The 20,948-nt window shown below is 31.9% G+C and overlaps 1 protein-coding gene and 2 long non-coding RNA genes across 3 annotated transcripts in view; 2 read left to right on the top strand and 1 right to left on the bottom strand.

The window, feature by feature from the left end:
* Nucleotides 1-883: 883 nt before the first annotated feature.
* Nucleotides 884-3,947, top strand: LOC139783852 (uncharacterized). The gene is made up of 2 exons (XR_011721392.1): nucleotides 884-3,725; nucleotides 3,805-3,947. It is a non-coding gene; the product is annotated as an uncharacterized lncRNA (long non-coding RNA).
* A 1,877-nt stretch (nucleotides 3,948-5,824) lies between these two features.
* LOC139783851 (uncharacterized) overlaps nucleotides 5,825-20,948 on the bottom strand; it is a 28,782-nt gene continuing 13,658 nt past the window's right edge. The window contains exon 2 of the mRNA XM_071723012.1: nucleotides 5,825-6,496. Within this exon, the coding sequence (XP_071579113.1) occupies nucleotides 6,089-6,496 (408 nt within the window). The 3' untranslated portion in view covers nucleotides 5,825-6,088. The remainder of the gene's footprint in view (nucleotides 6,497-20,948) is intronic.
* Nucleotides 18,017-18,930, top strand: LOC139783854 (uncharacterized). The gene is made up of 2 exons (XR_011721393.1): nucleotides 18,017-18,595; nucleotides 18,765-18,930. It is a non-coding gene; the product is annotated as an uncharacterized lncRNA (long non-coding RNA).

The raw sequence follows: 20,948 nt of genomic DNA, 5'->3' as shown, positions 1-20,948 counted from the left end.
ATATAAAATATCTCGTAAACTACTTTCTTCACTTTTCGGTAACTGAACCTTAATATTTTATATGCGCCCCATACAGCACATGATATTATTCAAACGTTTTGTACTCGTACTGTAAATATACGTACCGTATATAATATACTTTGAACATTTCTATAACATCGATAGTAGTATATTATTTCTCATAAATTCTCAGGACGTACTTGTAATATCTCACAGTAGTATATTATTTTTCGTAAATTCTCGTATACTACTCAGAATATAGAGTGAGTCATTTTAACCCTTAACTGGAACGCGGGGTGTCAAACACCTCAAAACGAAGTTTAGGCGTCTTTTTCGGTCGGTTAATCTATGAATTTTCGCATCGCAGTGCCATCTGTCGTTAGTTCGAATCACCAATGACGCATTCCAATACGTTCCACCTGGCAGAAATCGTTAGTGCCTTTCCAAACACGATTTGAATCAGACGTGTCAGGATTGCTGGGGTGCTGAACACCCCAAATGCAGGCTTCGTAATTTTCTACTGAAAAAAGTTTTTGTTTTTTTTTTGTTTTTTTTTTTTTTTACAAAAGGCGGCACTGATTGCTTTGATCAGTTGTGCCATGCGTATACGGTCAGTCGCAGAACGAACAGATGGCCTATGCGCATATTTTACGGCATTCTAGGTCAAGCAATTGTCAATGCCCGCATTTTATAGAAATGCAAATTGATAAATTCTGGGAATGAGTCAGCAGTGACTAGTAAATATTGCTTTAAAAAAATGGTAGAACATCTCACATTGCCCTTTTTACGCGACAGATTTTCTAATCCCAATATACGACTCGACCTGCGATTTGCTGTTGAAAATATCCTGCAAGAAAACAGGGTTCAACCTGAAGAACTCGAGAACAGGGTGTACTTAGAAAAGTATGCTCAATGTCTTATATGTAAAAGGAGCAAAGATAAAAAGACAAAACTGCTCTGCCAAACTTGTTTACGTCCGATGTGCGACAAACATCGTTGTGCGATTTGTGTGCAGTGCGCTGCAATAGAGTAAGATCTTTATGTAAAGCAATAATTTTATACTTTTGGAAAATATAAAGACTTTTTATGAAAATCTTACAGTAAAATTGATTATCCCTGACTTAAACATAAAATAAAAATGAGTTTTCTTATAAAAATCAAGATTTCAGTTCTAGAAAAAAGGGGCACAGGCGATCATGAAAATTGTTTAAAGATAAAGTAAGGTCAGTTCAGAGATTGTGTATTTATAGAATCGGACTTATATTTAATAAGAAAGAGCTTTCATAGATGGCTATAGTAATAGCTATAGCTACCGCTTTACGCGTCATAATGTATCAATGCGCGCGACGAAGACCGCGTGGCGGCCCGGGGACCGCTTACGGTCGAGCGTGTATCAATGCGCATGCGGGCACGGGCGTGTTCGTGCGGGCAGCACGGCGAGCAGCCATTCTCGTTCCGAACGTCTTCTACGACGGATCGTCCGTTAAGTTCATTGTAGCTTCACCGTCTTTTGTAATACGTACAGTATTAACGAGTCGTAGATTAACCGATAATTAATTTCTATCGAGTTCTAATATGTTGAGAGAACAGCTGCATCACATTGATCATCGAGAATCTGCTATTATACCGATCTTCAGAGAAAGAGAGAGAGACGGAAAACTACGACGCAATCGAAACGTTCTGGAATGTCCTCTCGATTATGAAGGAAGATATCATTTTCTACAATTGAGAGAGCGCTCTTTTTGAGCTTAGTCAATCCGACTAATCATACGAGGAAGTAATTCCGATTAACGACAGTGTTAAGGTAACAAATTACATTCATTTCATTTAATCAGTGATCATAACGGGGACGGCGTTAGATTTACGTCTAACGTGATGATGACCGCATGGTCTATTCAACTCTCCGATCATTGGTTACAGATAAGTCGAGAGCTCTAATTAAAAGAGAGGCTTCTTCATCCTTAAGAAAAATGAGTCGACTCTTCGTGATTGATTACTCATTATTGAGAAAACTGAGCTCAGTATAGATTCCTTTACATTCTCTCCTTTTGTGTGGTTGCAACCATTTCAATAACGAACGACTATTGTAAATCTCTAAATACATTCTTTCGAGATCACTTTCTAATAGTCCACAATACATTGAATTCTGCGTTACATTGGCTCTTGTATCCTTCGATAGTTCTTAATTAAGATATAAACGAGAAGTGTAATTACACTCGTTACTTGTATTCAATATTGTATGTGCGTTCGTAGCATTCGAGCCACGTTATAACTAACGTTTTCTGTGTTATTAAGATATAATTAGTTTATTGTAATCTGAGTCGAACTATTCTGCGAATCCTTACTTTTGCATATTGTTTCTTTGCTTCAGAATTAATGTGTCAATCTATAAACAAAGGCATATTATTACTATTAGTCAGAATAAGTTATTCAACTTATCTTGTCTTTATTCATTCTTTAATCACGTCAAAAGAGTCTCTTTACGAAGCAATAGATAAATTCTATATTGATTATTATTATGCCAATGAGGATTATGTTATGAATAAAAGAAGGTTGACGCATTACTTCAATAATTATTTCATGTATTTGTGCGATAATATTCTCTTGTATGATATTTCATATGTGTGTTTGATATAAACGATTCTTTCTTTGATATGATTAAGTTGAGCTACACTGTACTAAATTACAAATAGCGATATATGACTATTCAGAGATGATACTTTTCTTCCAAAGAATCTTTTGTTGGATATAAGTTTACAATGGTGAATTCCAACGTGTTTCTTAAAACATTTCGAAAGAAAGGATTGTTTCTTTACTAATAATTTCGTTTTCATTATCTTTGAAAAAAAGCCATTTTTCATAACACATTTATTTCAAGAATTTTTTTGAAGCCTCAAAACTAAAAATTTCATAGTTTGGGCTAATGGGTATCATTTTCCAGTGTTTAATGTATGTACTTGATTTTTTTCAAGCCTATTGGAGCCTCCATTTCGCCGTAACCAACGTTCAAAGTCGTGTGGGGTATACAACACCCCGTATGCAGATAACGTTCGATCGCGGACGTGTGCCATTAAGGGTTAATCGATGCAAGCAAATATCTAAAAAAATATAAAAGATATGGAAAAATGTTTTAGATAAAAATTGTATGGTCTAAAGGGGGACATATGATTCTGATATGATTCATGTCATAGATGTCGTCGTTTTCAAGAAATTTTAAAGGCAACTAATTTCTTAAATTGAACTTGATTTTTTCCTTTCAATAAAAGTTGTAGATCTCGTCAAGACGTTTTCAAAACACTATAATAAAGTTCTCTTTCTTCTCGTTAAGAATTTTTCCTGAGATATTTAAAATTTTGTCATAATATTTTTAATATTTTATATTCATATAAAATATTACCAGACTGGGAAATCATTTGACTGGAAAAATGCACGCATCTTAGAAATTGAGCATAATTACAAAAAGAGATTAACCGCAGAAATAATACATATTAAAGAACAAACTAATGGTATAAATTTAAATAAGGACACGGAACTACTAAACGATGCCTATTTTGATATCTTGAATCGGTTATCTTAAACGTTCTGTTAATAACAATGATCATTGGTTATTGTGCCCTTGCGATGCGGGTATTGTCTCAGTCGTCTGTTATCCTTCGCGACGAACACACGCTTTGTGAGATGATGGAAGGAATTCACCCTAGTTCTTTGTTTCATCGACCGCTTATGTGAGTCCGTTTTTAAGGCTAAACTCGTTTTTAATCAAATTTTCGTTTTGGTCCTATGTAAGTTCTAACTTTGATATAGTTGCCACTAAGATGGTCTGGCGACAAAGGATCTCACATCTATACGGGTTTCATGGACGCATAAGTGTCATGCAGCGAAGGAAACGACCGATTCTGCGTGTAGATTGACGAATAATTGACAATATACTTCTGACTTCAATATGACTAATTGTCCAATTACTTGGGTGAGACCGGATTAATGTAAATTGTGGCGTTGGATCGAATTGATTCGTTTTGTTCGTAGAATAATGCGATATATTGTAATGCGTTTTTCTTTATAATTTTTTTATTGTTCTGAAGAAGGCCAAGTAAGGCACGAAACGTAAACAAGTCTGTATACTATTATTGAATGTATTCAATATTTTTCTAACATCTGGTAATAGCTCGAAATTGGCCGTTTGAAATTATTTAGATGAATATAAATATTTTGTAAAGTATTCACTTTTCGATGACTTTACCTTCATACTTTTATACGTAGAATAATGAAAGGAATTGATTGTTGTAAAAAAAAACAGAAAAAAATATTTAAACAAATTTGATTGCATTTTATAGACGCATTTAATTTTGCAAAATTGCAAATGTAATAATTAATATTATTATTCGCTTTTTTTATTATTCTACGTATAAAAGTATGAAGGTAAAGTCATAGAAAAGTGAATACTTCACGAGATATTTTATATTTTATATTAAAAATATTATAACAAAATTTTAAATATCTCAGGAAATTCTTAACGAAAGAGGGCTTTATTATAGTGTTTTGAAAACGTCTCGACGAGATCTACAACTTTTATTTCAAAGAAAAAATCAAGTTTTATTTAAGAAATTAGTCGCCTTTAAAATTTCTTGAAAACGACGATATCTACGACATGACTCTTATCGGAATTATGTGTCACACTTTAAACCATACAACTTTTAAAACATTTTTCCGTATCTTTCATATTTTTCGAGATATTTGCCTGCGTCGATTAAAATGACTCACCCTATAGAAATTCAATTTGACTCAATCTACCATCACGCTAGTAACACGCGCTGCCGCCACGCGTACTTTCTCGTAATTAAAAATCATCACGCGTTCAATATAAGAGGCGAGCCTGCGAGATGCTGCAAAATGCTTCAACCTTGATATTGTTCGCTGCGGATCAGCTTAAGTCGTCTTAAGTGATCCTTATATCTCACGTAGCACAGTGCAGAAGGCAACGAACATAATTTTATTAATTTAATCTAACATAGTAAGTATATATATCGTGCACATTCTATTCTTGGTTCTATATTGGTACTTGTGATGTTCTTGGTATTTACTGCGAAATATTCTCAGTATATGTACTACGAACTGGAAAAAGGTGGACATAGAAGTCTTCTCAGTATGTCCGCAGTAAATCGCAGTACGTATCTTGAATGTTTTGAGAATATACGCAATAAACTGCTGCGATATCTTTCGAACGTTTTCAGTATCTACATGTGCTGTATGGGGCAGAATAACTAGAAGAATCATATTATGTAAAAAAAATCTTACAATTCCAGTATAAAAAAAACACAAAATTGACTTGGTGCTGCGCAGAACGTGACAAAAATTCGTCCGAGAAGATAGCACACCTTGTTAGTTACACCATGATTAAAGCTAAATAGCGCGTGCGAAGCGCGCGTCTGTGATATCTTGTTTGATAAAATATACATTTTTGAAATATCTTTAATATATTTTCACGCATAGCGTGATTAGATAAATTGATGTAAAAAAGACATAAATGCACGAGGAAAATAAAAATGCCATTATACATTGCATTTTTCTACAGTCATAAAACAGTGAAAAAAAAAATATTAGATTCAATTTAGTTTCAAATAATCCCTGGTGAGAATCGAAAGATATTTGACTCTAGAAATTATACTTATATGCCCTGTGTGTTTGTGCTTACATATAATATGTAAATAATAATATATATATAAAAAGAACAAAAAATATAAACAGATAATTCACTCTTAAAATGTCTTAAGATGATGCTGGAGTTACCGACAGAACCTAATTTTCACGTACATGCCATTTTTTATTAATTCTCTAGAATTATAAACCCTTTTCCATGATTAAAGTAGGTATACACGTGGAAAAAGAGAAAGAAAAAAAATTATAGAAGTATATAATTTTTTTCTGTCTCAACATAAAGTTGACACGTCTCTTCTCCGTTTGGGTGCATGTATACTTTAATCCTGGAAAAGGATTTATAATTCTATATAACCAATAAAAAATGGCGCGTACACGAAAATGACATTTTGACGATAAAACAGATGATTCCAGCATCGCCTTAAAAATTAGATTATCTGAAAGTACCTTCTGCATTTTTAAGAGCATGTTCTAACGACTGTTTTGCCATTTCTATTTTTTTTATCTCTTCCTCTAATCGTCGTTTTTCCTTCTCCTGTTTCTCTACAACTTTTTTCCATTCTTTCTCTTTTTCAAAGAGTCTGACTTTCCATTCTTCCTCCTTCTTCTCCATCCTCTTCAATATCTCTGTTTCCTTCTTTGCCAAACGTTTTTTCCATTCGTCTTCTCTATTTTCAAACCTTTTTATATCTTTTACAGATAATTGCATTCCATCATTGAGCTTGAGTTCAAAACTGTTCTCTCTCTTTGGAGAAATAGGCGGTAAAGAAGATGTTGTATTTTCTTCTTTGGATCCATCTAACGATATTTGAGAATCACTAATACTACTTGTAGAGCCTATCTGTAATAATAATGTATATAATAGTATTAATATAATGTACTAAAAATTGGTATTAGAAAATTTGTATAATAAGATTGCCTTGTTCATTCTCTTACAGCAAGTAAATAAAAATTTAATAGATATCGACATTTTCAATCATCAGGCAAAATTTATGCCTAATAATAATTTTTTGAATTTTATAATTCCATCTTTATGATTTTAAACGTGCCAATTACCATTGTATCTTAAAATGCAGTTTTATACTAAAGAAAATGTAATATTACATTATTGAGTCGATAATCAATTCGTTACTGATGCTAAATGAGTATATTATAAACCTACAAGGAATTTATTACGAAAAACAATTTGGGATGATGCGTGGCTCAGGGCTTTCGCGAATGATTAGCAACACCAAGGTCCGTGGTTTGAGTCCGACCCAGCCTTTCCCATATATGCCTCGATAAAAGATTTTTTTTGCTTAAGATTCGTAAGGATTAATGGTCTACATAATTAAAAATCCAAAAGGATTTTGTGTTTTGTTGGACTTAAAATTCGTAAAGAATTTATAAGATTAAAGCATTTTTTGATAGAAATGTCATATAACCTATAATAAAGAAGTTAACGGCACGTTAAATATCTTTAAGGGGTTAGACCACTGTGACGGGCGTTTTTTCAGGGAAATTTTCAGGAATTAATTTCTAACAAAATATTTATGAAACACCAGTAATTTTTTTTTATTATCTTCTATACACATTGAAGAACGTGTCAAAATTTTGTTGTCCAAAAAAATATATAACGCTTTAATAAAGAAGATAATAAAAAAAAATTACTGGTGTTTCATAAATATTTTGTTAGAAATTAATTCCTGAAAATTACCCTGAAAAAACGCCCGTTATAGTGGTCTAACCCCTTAAAAAAATATTACGTAAAATATCACCCTTAACCCAGTGAGAAACGATACATCGGATCGACGTCGATTCGATATCGATCCTATCAGATCTCATCGATGCGGTTCTGCAGGTTGTTGAACATCGATAGTTTCAAATATTTCGAGGTTATTTCGATGTTATGATAACTTTGCAAACAATCTGTTTTGGTAGCATGTAGCAATATAATATAATATTTTCTTTCAAGATTTTCAATGTTTTTCATGTTTGTCCATTATCAACGATTCGATATCGGTTCGATATCGATTCGACTTATGAGATGAAAAGAACTAAATTGTTTCCTGAATCGAAGAAAACTGAAAATTATTGTGTTTTAAATTATACATTAACCAAGTATGCGGTCTAATATATATATTTATATATATATTTATATATAATTTATATAAATTTATATAAATTATATATACATATATATATATATATATATATATATATATATATATATATATATATATCATATAATGTCCATTTTAGAAAAGGATTATATACATTTATATATATGTTGTTATATGAAAAATTTGTTGCCGTGGATTACGTTTTTCAATGAGAAAAACGAGTTATGGTAACGATAAGTTACTTTTTTTAGTGAGAATAATGAGTTATTATTATATTATTAATTAATTATAAATTTATTTTAAAAATATTATAAACATTTAAAATATATTAATATAACATATTCTTAAAATATATTGGGACAACTTCGCCGAATAATTAAGAATCATGCATGATGTACGCAATCAAATCGATGTTGAAACGATGTCGAATCGATGTTGATTTGAACTCTTTGACATCAATTTGACATAGTTTCGACATCGATTCGATTACTATTTCCCACTAGTTAGAGACGGAGCATGCGCTCTGAATATGTTTCAAGTGCAATTTCATGTGAGAAGGCATTTTCATGTCGTGAGTATGGTTAATACACACATCAAGACTGTCATTATTCTATTATTCTGTCAATAGGCCTATTTGTAATGAGCCGGCACTGGTTTCTGACATTCACCCGACATTAAGAAAAAATTATATTCGTATATCCGATTTGAAATTTTATTACTTTTTTTAAACTGAATCTGTTTCTTAAGAATTTTTGAAAAATTATATATTTGTGCTGGTTATGACATATGTAGACTATATATAACACTTACATCAAATTAAGAAGTAGTCTACCACGTAAGACGGTTGGCTCACGATCCAGAGGTCCCGAGTTCGAATCCCATTAAGGTTAAGTGTGTTTTTCAAGTACGAGAAAATATTTATAATCATAGGTTGCATCTTAAGAAACAAATTTAGTTAAAAAGTAGTAATAAAATTTCAAAATAAATATAATTTTTTTTTATGTCGGGTGAATTTCCTCATTAGAGTTCAAATTGACATCGATTCGACATTGTTTTGACATTGATTCGATTGCTATATTTTTCATAAATATCAAATAATTCTTCAAACAAAGAGGTTGGAATCCCTCCGTTTGCAGACTCTATTATGACATCAAAAAACGTTATAAAAGCGCTCTAGTTATCATACGAAATATATCGATTTTTCAAAGATTTCGATATCGATGAATGTCAAAGCTGTGACCACCTGAATACCGAAATTGATGTGAAGATCGATTTTATATTGATATCGAGATTTCGATATCTAATCGACGTCGATCCGATGTATCATTTCTCACTGGGAAGCGTCATCTACAATGGCAGCAGAAGTAGTGGATTAAGATTATAAATTATCAGACGTCAGAGTAAGTTGATTTTCCACTGCAATGTAATAGAGCGTAGAGTAAGGCCGTAAGCGAAATGGTTGAATCCTATTTCCTACGATCTACTCAAAATCTATAATGTACGTCATTTTTTCAGTACTTACAGTGAATATCGTAATACAATCTTACTCTGTTAGACTACATTGGCTTCGAGAGAGTAATTTATCCACGCAGTGTTACTCCAATCAATTTTGGAGTAAAAATTTACAGAGCAAATCGGGAATTTTATTTTTATTTAAAAACACGCTTCAAAGATACTACAAGCTTCATAGTACATATACTTTGCGTAGAGTTTATAAATATTCTTATTTTGTTAATTATTTACACGATACTGCTTCAGGGGCGCAATAAGGAGACTGGTGTGAACTACGTGATAGCATTAAAGCCAAAAATTGACTTGCTAGGCCCTATCTTGCACTGAACAATTAGGTACGTAAATAATTAACCTAACTTCAAAATCTTATTGAAACTCTTTAAAATCTTATTGAAACTCTTTAAAATCTTATTAAAACTCTTTAAAATCTTGTTAAAACTCTTTAAAATCTTGTTTATCAATGATTTAACTAATTTTAATCAGCAATCTAATAATAAACTAAATTTTGTTCACACTCTACCTCTTCTTCATTCTAATTTACACAGCATCTTAAAAAAACTGCTCCAAAGTGGTTCCATGTCCAATAGTAGAACGCAGTTACTGTTACGGCGTCATAAATGTCTGCATTAGTTTTTTCTTGAAAGAGTGTGATTAATGAGGTCACTGGACAATCTCATCATCTTTTTTCATCTTGAATCTAAGCATCAAAACTGGATTAATTGTTCACATTTTAAAGAGTGAAGTAAGATGATCGCATTATTTGTTGTGGATTTAAACAACCAGCGCGCCAAGTGTTTCAATACATTAGAATGAAGAAGAGGTCGGGTGTAAATAAAATTTAGTTTTTATTAGCCCATACAGCACAAAATGTTTTCAAAAAATATTTCTAAATATTTCTATAAAAATATTGCAAGACACATTTTAAAATGGTTTTAGGAATATTTTAAAATGGTTTAAAAATCTTTTGTGATAACATTTTTAAGAATATTTTAAGAATCTTTTAAAAATTAAAATACTTATAAAAATAATTATATTGTTATTGTTATAAAAATAATACGACAATTATACGACCGTTATGAATATGATATGCAATCAAATAGATTAAACTAAATCGCCATTTACGGTCCGCGCTGGATCTTGGTAGCCTAATTGTTATATATATATTTTTTGTGTATTACACATATCTTTTTCCAACATTAGTAAATTGTGCGCCGACTAGATTTGTCAGACTTATTACTGATTAAAATTAGTTAAATCATTGATAAACAAGATTTTAAAGAGTTTCAATAAGATTTTGAAGTTAGGTTAACTACTTACGTAATAGTTATGTTCAGTGCAACATAATGTAAAGCCTAGCAAGTCAATTTTTAGCTTTAATGCTATCACGTAGTTCACATCAGTCTCCTCATTGCGCCCCTGAAGCAGTATCGTGTAAATATAATTAACAAAATTAAAATATTTGTAGACTCTACGCAAAGTATATGTACTATGAAGTTGTATCTTTGAAACGTGTTTTTAAATAAAAATAAAATTACCGATTCGCTCTAATTTTTACTCCAAATTGGATTGGAGTAACACTGCGTAGATAAATTACTCTCCAAAACCGACTCCAAGTCGACGTAGTAGAGTAGTCTAGTAGAGTAAGGTTGTGTTTCGATATTCATTGTAAGTACTGAAAAAGTGACGTACATTATAGATTTTCAGTACTTACAGTCAATATTGAAATACAGTCTAAGTCTACCTATATATATATATATATATATATATATATATATATATATATATATATATATATATATATATGGATGAAAAAGCGATATTACCAGAGTAATAATATCGTTTCTTCGTCACTGGATTGTCGATAGTTAACCCTTAAATGCCACACCTCTCAAGAATCTCGTAAATGACACATGGGGTCTAAAAGACCCCAGCATGAAAAATGTCTCTTTACTTATTGATTTTTTGATATTTAGTTATGAAAATTATTTTCAATGTTGTTCAAGGCTTAGAAAAGAGAATAAAATGCTTATATTGTTAAAATTTCAATTTCAACATAGTATAAAAAATTAAGATCGCCAACAGTTAAAATGTTGGCTCCAAAATCAAAAAAATAAAAAATAATAAATAAATAAATATGAGCTCCATATTTGGCGGGAACATTTGAAAATATATCATTCTAAAGGGTCTGGGGTCCGCTGGACCCCGGGTGGCATTTAAGGGTTAATAAAATGGGGAATATCCTTATCTAAAATTCAATACTGCCGTTAACAAAAACGAAATCGTTTACTTGTTAATTAATTTTTATTAAAATAGAGTAGTTTTCCAAATAATAAAATATATTTTGACACTTCATCCAAATGATTCTGGAGCGATTGGATAAAAAAAAATTTTTAGACAATATGTCTGCCAACTATACGCTTAATTGATTTTAATTAATTTTCAATTATTGTATGGTTTTCCAAACTCTAAAAAGTTTTTTCCAAATTTCTCCAAATGATTTCCAACCGATTGGAAAAGATAAATATAAATAATTTTTAATTAGTTAGCCAACTATACGTCGGTCCAACATCCGGCTTCACTCTGCCGAGTCTACAAATGGAATGCTTGATTTATGTACAGTCGACACTCCTTATTCGCGGATTTATTATTCGCGGATTTGCTATTCGCAGTCAACATATTTGTGACCACATTTATTTATCCGCGGATAGATATTTCAATATTCACGGATATAAATATCGAAAAGACTTATCATACTTATATATATAATAGACTTCAGAAAAATAATTTGAAAATAATTTGAAAAATAATTTACAGTTCAATACTAAGATTTCTTTACTTGCGCACCACGTACCGCGCCTGACTCGTATCGTCGTCTATTAATTTGTTGACATTTTCACGAGTCAAATGATATATTTGAATTTACGCAGGCTGAAACATGCGTTTGTTAAACTTATTAACCGGTTATTGCGATAAATATTACCACATGCCTCGGTAGTCGAATTGGTACGACGCCCTGCACGGAATGAGGGAGGTTCCAGGTTCAAATCCTGGCTGAGGTAATATTTTTCGCAATAATTTCTTTACAGTTTTTTAAATAATTAAATCGTGTAGATTTAATTCCGGGGAGGGAAGGGTATTAATGTTCCAACGATAGCTGTGTTTCAAGTCCGACAAATAATCGGCGCGTAGTTTATTAAGTTGGAATATATGTATATATATACATTGTAATTCGTTACTTCTGTAACTATTAATTTCTTTACTTGCGCACCACGTACCGCGCCTGACTCGTATCGCCGTCTATTAATTTGTTGTCAATACTAAAAGTTTCACATCGTGCCTATGTCTCTACTTCAAACAATTTATTTGTAAACGATTATTTACTTATCTTATTTATTTCCTTTATTAACTTAGCATGTATTATTTATCTTTATTGTCTTTCTGTTATATCTCCTGACCACATAGTGTAACGATGATAATATGTTTCAAAACTTGACGCGCAGATTATTGTAAGTTTTGCATTTTTACTTGCACCAATGCTTATTAATTTTTGTGTAATACCGACTATTTGTGTTGTTCCAGCAATGCTAAATAACTTATATCTTGATAAGGACCCAAAGTAGAGGTCGAAACGTTGTTTTATTAAGATTAAAATTATTGCCAGTTAGGCCGACGAAATTTCGTGTGTTTTTTTGTCTTTCCTTTAACCTTATTTAAAGTGAGACCACGCGAGACATTACAGAAATTGCCAACAACATTGGAAAGAAGGGTTTCGAAGAATTGGAAATTAAAGACATTGAAGAATTACAGTCATGTGAAGAAGATCTTACAGAAGTTGAATTAGAAGAAATTTTGACAGAGAAAACTCAGTTGCTGAAGGTTGATGAAGATGTATCAACGTCAAGCTCAAAAAAATCGGAATTTGACGTAATTTTAAGCGAAGTATTCTGTTATTTTAATAGTTATAATAATAAAAAAATTAAATGGCATGGTAAACACAATTTTTCATGGTCTTTAACAAGTTCTTTACATTAAATATTTTATTATTTTATTAAGTATGATAGAAGAATTAAATTATATATTTATGTGAGAAAGGATTAAATTTTATATCTATACATTCATGCTCACTTGGCACGATATTTGATATCACTACTTTTATAACAAAAATAGATTAAAATTGTTAATTTAATAAAATATTGTTTCGCGCAATAACTACGCATAATAGGGCGCGAACACTTGGCGCCTTTTTTTAATCTTTTGCTATTCGTATTGTCTTGGCGATTATAATGGCCAGTAGAGTCGATTAATATTCCCATTGTTGTTTATTATTTGACTGGCGAAATAAAAATTTATTTATGTTTATATATTTAATCCTAGAACAGGTTAGATTCCGATAACTTTGGCGCCAAAATGTAAAAGCAATTTTCGAAGGTATTTTTAGCGAGGAATACGGGAAAAATAATTAAACAATTCCACGACTAATAGTTTGCAAGATATAGCGTCTGGTGTTTTAAAAACGTTTAATGATTTACAGATCTTTGTAGGTGGGATAAACCTCGCTTCGTGTAGAAAGTTGCAAACCCATGTGGAACCGTACAATAATGAAAAACAACAATTTATGCTTTTGCCATTGTTAAAGCTGAGAATACTTTGTATTTATACTTTTATAAAATGTATAAAATTATACATATACTTTTCAATATCCTAACTATTCTCTGCTACAACAAATTATTTATATTACAGATATTAAATATTTTCAGTTTTCACACAATGCAACTTTTCATACGAAGCGACGAAAGAAGAAAAAACGGGTTTTTAACTTTTCACGCGAACCGAGGGGCGGTAGCTCCTCCCCCGCCTACGTGTGTACTGTTTATACACACAATTGAAGTATTACTTAAAAATTCATATTATTTATTTTCAACTTTAACACTGTATATCTCGAAAACCAGAGCGGTTAGCCCTATAAGACCTATATAATTTTTTGTTCAGCGTTAAAAGTATTATCAGAAACCACCGTCAAATTAAGGCGCCAAAGTTATCGGAATCTTGCCCTAGAACGGTACACTTCTAAAAGTAACGTAAATGGTACACTTGGGTTAGGCTAACTCGCCGTTTTCTTTTTACTATAACTTTTGATCAACTGCATATTTTAGGGCAAATTCTTTTTTAAATGAATAGTTTAGAATCTCAGGAACTTGAATATCCACGTTAGAAAGCAAAAAAAACTTTTGCACAGGAGCTATTTACAAAATATCAAAACAAAATTTTTTTAATTGAGTAAAATTGAGGTTTTTGGTTATTTAATTACATTTCTTTTTCTGAAACGAGTTGTGACCTAATTCTACTGGGATTGTAAAGGTCTATAGTTGTATTTTAAGGGGATTAATGCATATTTTCAATTACTTCCAAAAAGTATAATTATTTTGAATGGTGAATGTAGGCAATTTTTGGCTCTAGTAACTTTTTATGGTAATGAATAAAATGAATTATTTGCGTGATTTGACATTACATATTAAATATTTTAAGTAAAAAATTGATAAATAATAAATTTCTAATGATATTAACATTCTAATAACAAACAGCAAAAATTGAAATTTACGTTATTGTACATTATTAGGTAACTTTGAGATTATAAGATCAATGAAAAAAATATTTATTTGATTTTTCAATTCAATTTTATTACAAAATTCTATTTAATTATTTTTTCAAAATTGGTATATATCACGGATTTACTAACGTTAACGGTACACTAGGTTTGTGTAACCCGGAGACTAACTTTCAATGTTTTTTACTCGGCAGTTTTCAATGCACTGGTTCGATTATGAGTGCAGCTTAGTAGGGGGCTCTCCAAAGTTTCCCCCCTGGTCCGAACCCCCCTCCCCGTACAGTATAGAAGTGCCGCAACTTTTAAAATCGCTATGGATTACGCTAACCCAGTGTACCGTTCTAGGGTCAATACATAAATTCATTATATACATTACATATTTTATTATTTTAAATAAAAATAATAATCTTGTTTTAGATTTTTTGTTTAATTTAATTTTTCTTGGGACGTATCCCATATACTACCATACATTTAACTACTCCATATTCGCGGATTCCGTATTCGCGGCAGTTGTCAGATACGTAACCCCCGCGAATAAGGAGTGTCGACGTATATACGTCATTGACTAGTGCACACTCAGTGCGCACTGGTGCACATTAAAGTCATCGTACACAAACGTAAAGTGTATATTTAATATAACAGGTTAAATCACGAAATCCTCAATATTCTTTATTGGCCGGTATTCATAGTCGGATCTAATTTCAAGACCGTCTTAAGTAATGTCTTAAGATGCTAATACGGCTCTGTGATTGGTCCATAACATCTCAAGATCATACTTAAAACGGTCTTAAATATAAGAACCGACTATGAATACCGACCTAAATCAGTATACGACTTTAATATGCACTAGTGCGCATTAGTGCATCCAACCAAATTTGCTATTAATCTTACATCTTAGGTGATTTTTGGCGTGACTCTGGTCAGAGAGAAAGATAAGAGTGGTCATGCCCGCGTTTTGGCTGTACCCGAATCCTGTCGGTATGTGCACGTTTTTGTGGTTTTCTTCCGTGCTATGTCCACAATTTTTTTATTCTCTTTGGAAATAAAACCAAAGAATCGTGAATCTAACGGAAGAGAACCAAAAAATCGTGAACATAACATGAAAGAGAACCCCAAAATCGTTGACATTACCACAAAATAGTGGACATAGCACAGAAGAGAACCACAAAAACGTGCACATACCGACAGGATTCGGGTACAGCCAAAACGCGGGCATGACCACTCTCATCTTTCTCTCTGCTCTGGTATAAGCAACCAAAGGGTACCAAACTGCACCAGAACCAATAGCAACTTTGGTATATGTACCAAACCATACCAAACGATCGCCAAAAATCGCCTCTTGTTAGATAAGTTCTGATATTCACTATGTACTGAAAATCTATAGTGTACGTGACGTAAACTATAGGTTTTCACTCGGTACTGGCAGTGAATATCAGAACGCAGCTTTTATCGCAGTGTTTCCAACCGTTAGTTTTCAGGTTATATGACATAAAACCTCTAATCCTCAATTTTTTCTTTTTTCTAAACTCTTTGGGCCTTAACATATAGAAAAATTTAAGCAGTAAAACCCCAGTAAACAATTTGTCAGCAAATTGTAACCAAATTGACACCAAATACGCGCAAAACTTGTCGACAAATTCGGTGCGATCTGTGTCTGCAATACGCTTGTGTTTTGCTAGCAAAGCTTGTGTACATGACTTGACACCAAATTGACGCCAAATATCGAGCAAAACAGGGCAGCAAAAGTTCAACGGCAAATTTGCGCCATATTGTGAACAAGGCTTGCCAACAAAAGCTCGACAGCAAATTTGTGCCAAATTGCGAGCAAACCTTGACGAAAGAACTTGACGCCAAATTGACACCAAATACCGAGCAAATCTTGATGACACAGCTTGACGCCAAATTGCAGCAAGCCTTGTTACGTAGCCATTAATAAATACTAATATTTTTTTTTTTTTTTAGGAAAAATTAAAAGCATTAAATTATAAAAAAGCATATAATTTGTTATTGATTTACAATAAATTATTTTATACATATGTTACATATGTTAAAAGAAATCTTTATATTTATAAAACATTATAAGACATTTATAAAATCTAACGGTGGCAATAAAGTAATTAATTATATATTAATTACAGTAAATGTTATACAATGTGAATTTACTGACATATGCAAACATTTAACTTTGTCAACAGCACATACAATATTTGTAAACACTCGAGAATCTTATATAATGCCTGGAACACATACTCCGTGCGCAGATAATGCATTGGCCGGTATAAGAAGGATTTATAGAATCTTACTGAAAACACGAGTATAATTTCTATGAAAATGCATCTAAAACAATATTCTTATAAGCCTAATACTACTAACTTTCCTTTCTTTAATCATACAATAATAACTACCGTGCATATTTAAACAACTAGTTCAAACTTGAAACACGATTTATTATTTGCAAGAATGCAAAATTGAAATAAACAAATGTTCACAATGTGCATAGTTCGTCGATTACGATGGAATAATGCAGTACTGTTGTCAGAAAGAAATAACAAAAGAATAATATACATCATTTAGGTGCAAGCAACCGAAGTGAATTTTGTAGTGTTTGATGTAATAGAAATTAATATACAGCAGAAAAAAAACTGTTCAAACAAAACTTTTAAACCGTTTAAACAAAACTTTTAAACTATTCAAACAAAACTTTAAACTTTTACAGATAAAAAAATACACGATATTTCATCAACAGTTCCAAGATTATTTTGAGAAATATTTTAATCAAAGAAAGAATATGTAAAATTTTTAATATTGCAAGAATATAATAGTTATAAAACTAAAGCATTTCCCTTGTATTTTAAATTGTTTTAAATTGTTTCTATTTCAAACTAATATTACAATTTTGCCTTAATCAGATTCAAACGGCAAGTAGAATGAAACATTTTATTACATAATATTACATATTCTTTATACTCTTATAACTCTTCTTTAAGACTATAAGAGTATAACTCTTTATACTCTTAAAACTCTTCTTTATAACTCTTATTTTCACGAAACATTTCGAATATTTTTTATTCTCATCACTATTCTCGCAGTTTTCAGAATTATCATCGTTGTCATCTGAATGAGCCTCGTTATTGTTGCCGGTGTGTCTGTTAATGTTAAATATATCTCTATAATTATCGTTATTTTCGAAATCAAAGTGTTCAGAGTACTCAAAATGATCAGAATTATTAGAAAATTCAGAATGGTGAGAAAGTTCAGAATGATGAAAAAGTTAAGAATAATGAGAAAGTTCAGATTCTTTTTGATTATGAAGAAAATCTGGTATTACGGAACTTTGGCTTTTAACGGAAGCATGTGCTTGCTGAATATGCGACTGATCGAATTCAATTAAAGAATCTGTTGAATTGAGTTCTTCTACAACTTCAACATTCACTTTCTGCCTTTTAACTTTCTTAGAAAGCTTATGAAACGGTGTTTTTTGGCATGTTCTAAAATAAACTGCAAATAAATTTAAATGTTATGTTTACATAAAATACATAGATTTCAAAATATATACTATCTTTACTCTTTAAAAACATTTATTTTTTCAGATTTTCTACTGCACAATCACTATAACAAATGGAATGTTAATGGAAAAAAATATAACTAAATTAATTAAACTAACAGTACAAAATAAACTTATAGGATGGAAGGCTGGCTGATTTTCTCGAGTTATAAAAAGGTCATCAATTTAAATTTAAAAACAAAATCTCGTTTAATTAAACAAATTTTAAATACAATTAACGTTTTACGTTTCGACTTTATATACTTAGTCTTCTTCAGAAACCTGATACATAAGAGATAATACATAAAAAATAATTAAAAAATAAAAAGAAATAAAATTGCTACAGATAAAAAGGATAGAGAACAAAGCCGCATACTTTGGACTGACTTGCCAGAAATGTAGCTAAGATCTACACTATGACATAGTATAGACCTTAGCCACAATTAATGTATATACGAGTTGTCAAAAATAGAATGAAATAAGTCAAGTAATAAAATTGTTACTATTATCTATACTGTTGTTATTATTATCAAACGATATTATTTATTATTTGACAGTGTAAAATTGTAATGCATATATTAAAATTACATTAGGGCTAGAATATAAACCAAACCCACAAGAATGAGAGCAATTCCAAGATCTCAAGACGAGAATTAACCAGATCTTACAGGGCGGAATTAAGGAGTCTGGATTACTGATTGAAATCAAAGTAAGAAAAGAAAAGAAAAAAAAGAAAAGAAAAGAGAGGGGGGGCCTCTGCTTTTGTCTACGAGATCAATTCTAGGGCTAGAATATAAACCAGAGCCACAAGAATGAGAGCAATGCCAGATCTTAAGACGAGAATTAACCTTGCAGAGCCCCTTGTACTACCACGATCAATGTCGATCTTCCAATATGGCGTCCCAAATGAGAATATCGGAAGGGCCCTGCTCGCTGGACCGGACTCCTCGCCTCAATCCTCCCTCAAGCTCTCCTTTTCCTGGCGGTGAGCTCTCCTTAGGAAGTCGAATCTCGCTCGGTTGGTCTCCAGAATACGTGCCGCTTAGCTCAATCAGTTACGAAAGAAGGAAAACGTACTCGTCTCGTCCGAAGAAACGCAGCAAGAGCGGCCATGACACTGAACAAGAGCGAGGAAGGAGGTGGGGGCGCGTTGAAAGTGGCGACTCACGTGTCGCGCCATCTGAATGAAACGCCCTAAACATCGCTTGGTATTTGGCGTCAATTTGTTCTTAAGTTTTGTTACCAAAATTTGCTCAATATTTGGCATCAATTTGGCGTTAGGTTTAGTCAACAAACTTTAACAGCAATTTGGTGCCAATTTGTTATCAGGTACTACTAAGCTTTGCTCGATATTTGGTATCAATTTGGCGTCAATTGTGTACGCATGTTTTGATACGTATTTGCTAGCAGTTTGTCGACAACATTTGATAAAACAAATTTTGATGCAAATTTGTACCATTTTTGAAACCAAAATTTGTAGCAAGTATTTGGCATTATTTGTTCGAACAGATTTGGCTATCTGAGACGTTAGCAGTAAGAAAATCAACAGTTTGGATTTGCTACCGCTTACGTTATGCTTTAAGTTCTTGACTGTAATTGGCTGATTTGCTTACTGCTTAAATTTTACTGCTTAGGTTTTTCTATGTGCCAAGGCCCTTTCTCCTTCTCTTTATGTCTATTTCTACCAATGTAGATTAACTTTAATCTCGGTTTGATTTTTTATCTTCTTCTAGTTTTAAGAATTAGAAAAGGATAATAAGTAAGTTAAACAAAGAATGAAGTTAATCTGTAATATTAGAAATAAACATTAATTAAAAGATCCATTTTTTTAACCTCTTCTCTCCTTAAACGTGTGCAAAAAATCTCTTCTTAATCGAGGAACATGCGGAAAGCCGAGATTGAACCCAGGACCTTTCCGCTATTAATCATTCGCGCTCACGCAGAGCCATGCGTCGTCCCGAAAAAGATGCTTTTGAACGTTAAGGTTATGTATACTCGGACTAAGTAATTCAGTAATCTAAATTGGTAAATTATTTTTTTTTGGTAAATTGCATTTACACCAATATAAGACGATCGAGATCAGGACAAAAAATGTAATAAAGTAATTTTAATACAAATATATCTGCGTCTGCAGTCCAACGTTTTCTAAAAATTATTTATCAGACTAAAGGTGCGTTTTCACTCATGTCGAGAATGTCGAGATGTAGGCGACATCATATATCGGAGTCGCCGACATCATATATCGTAGCCGCCTACGTCGTGTAACGTGGTAGCCTACGTCGTGTAAGATGGTCGCCGACAACGTGTAACCATGGTCGCCGATATCATGTAATCATGGTCGTCGTCATCGCCGTTATCGTATAACATAGACATATAAGACGCAATTTTAGTAAAAGTTAATAAAGTAATAAGAGTAATAAAAAAGTATTAAAAAATATAAAATATAAAATAGAAAAAAATATAGAATATAAAAAATATGGAAAGGACAAGCGTAAGTAAAAAAGTAAATCTGTAAAGAGTAATAAATACT

This window comes from Temnothorax nylanderi, unplaced genomic scaffold (genome assembly GCF_030848795.1).
Source record: "Temnothorax nylanderi isolate EJ_2023f unplaced genomic scaffold, tnyl_v1.0 TNYL_tig0550_pilon, whole genome shotgun sequence".
In the NCBI taxonomy this organism is placed as follows: domain Eukaryota; kingdom Metazoa; phylum Arthropoda; class Insecta; order Hymenoptera; family Formicidae; genus Temnothorax; species Temnothorax nylanderi.
The sequence above is the reverse complement of the archived record's forward strand: the minus strand, read 5'-3'. Positions and strand labels throughout refer to the sequence as shown.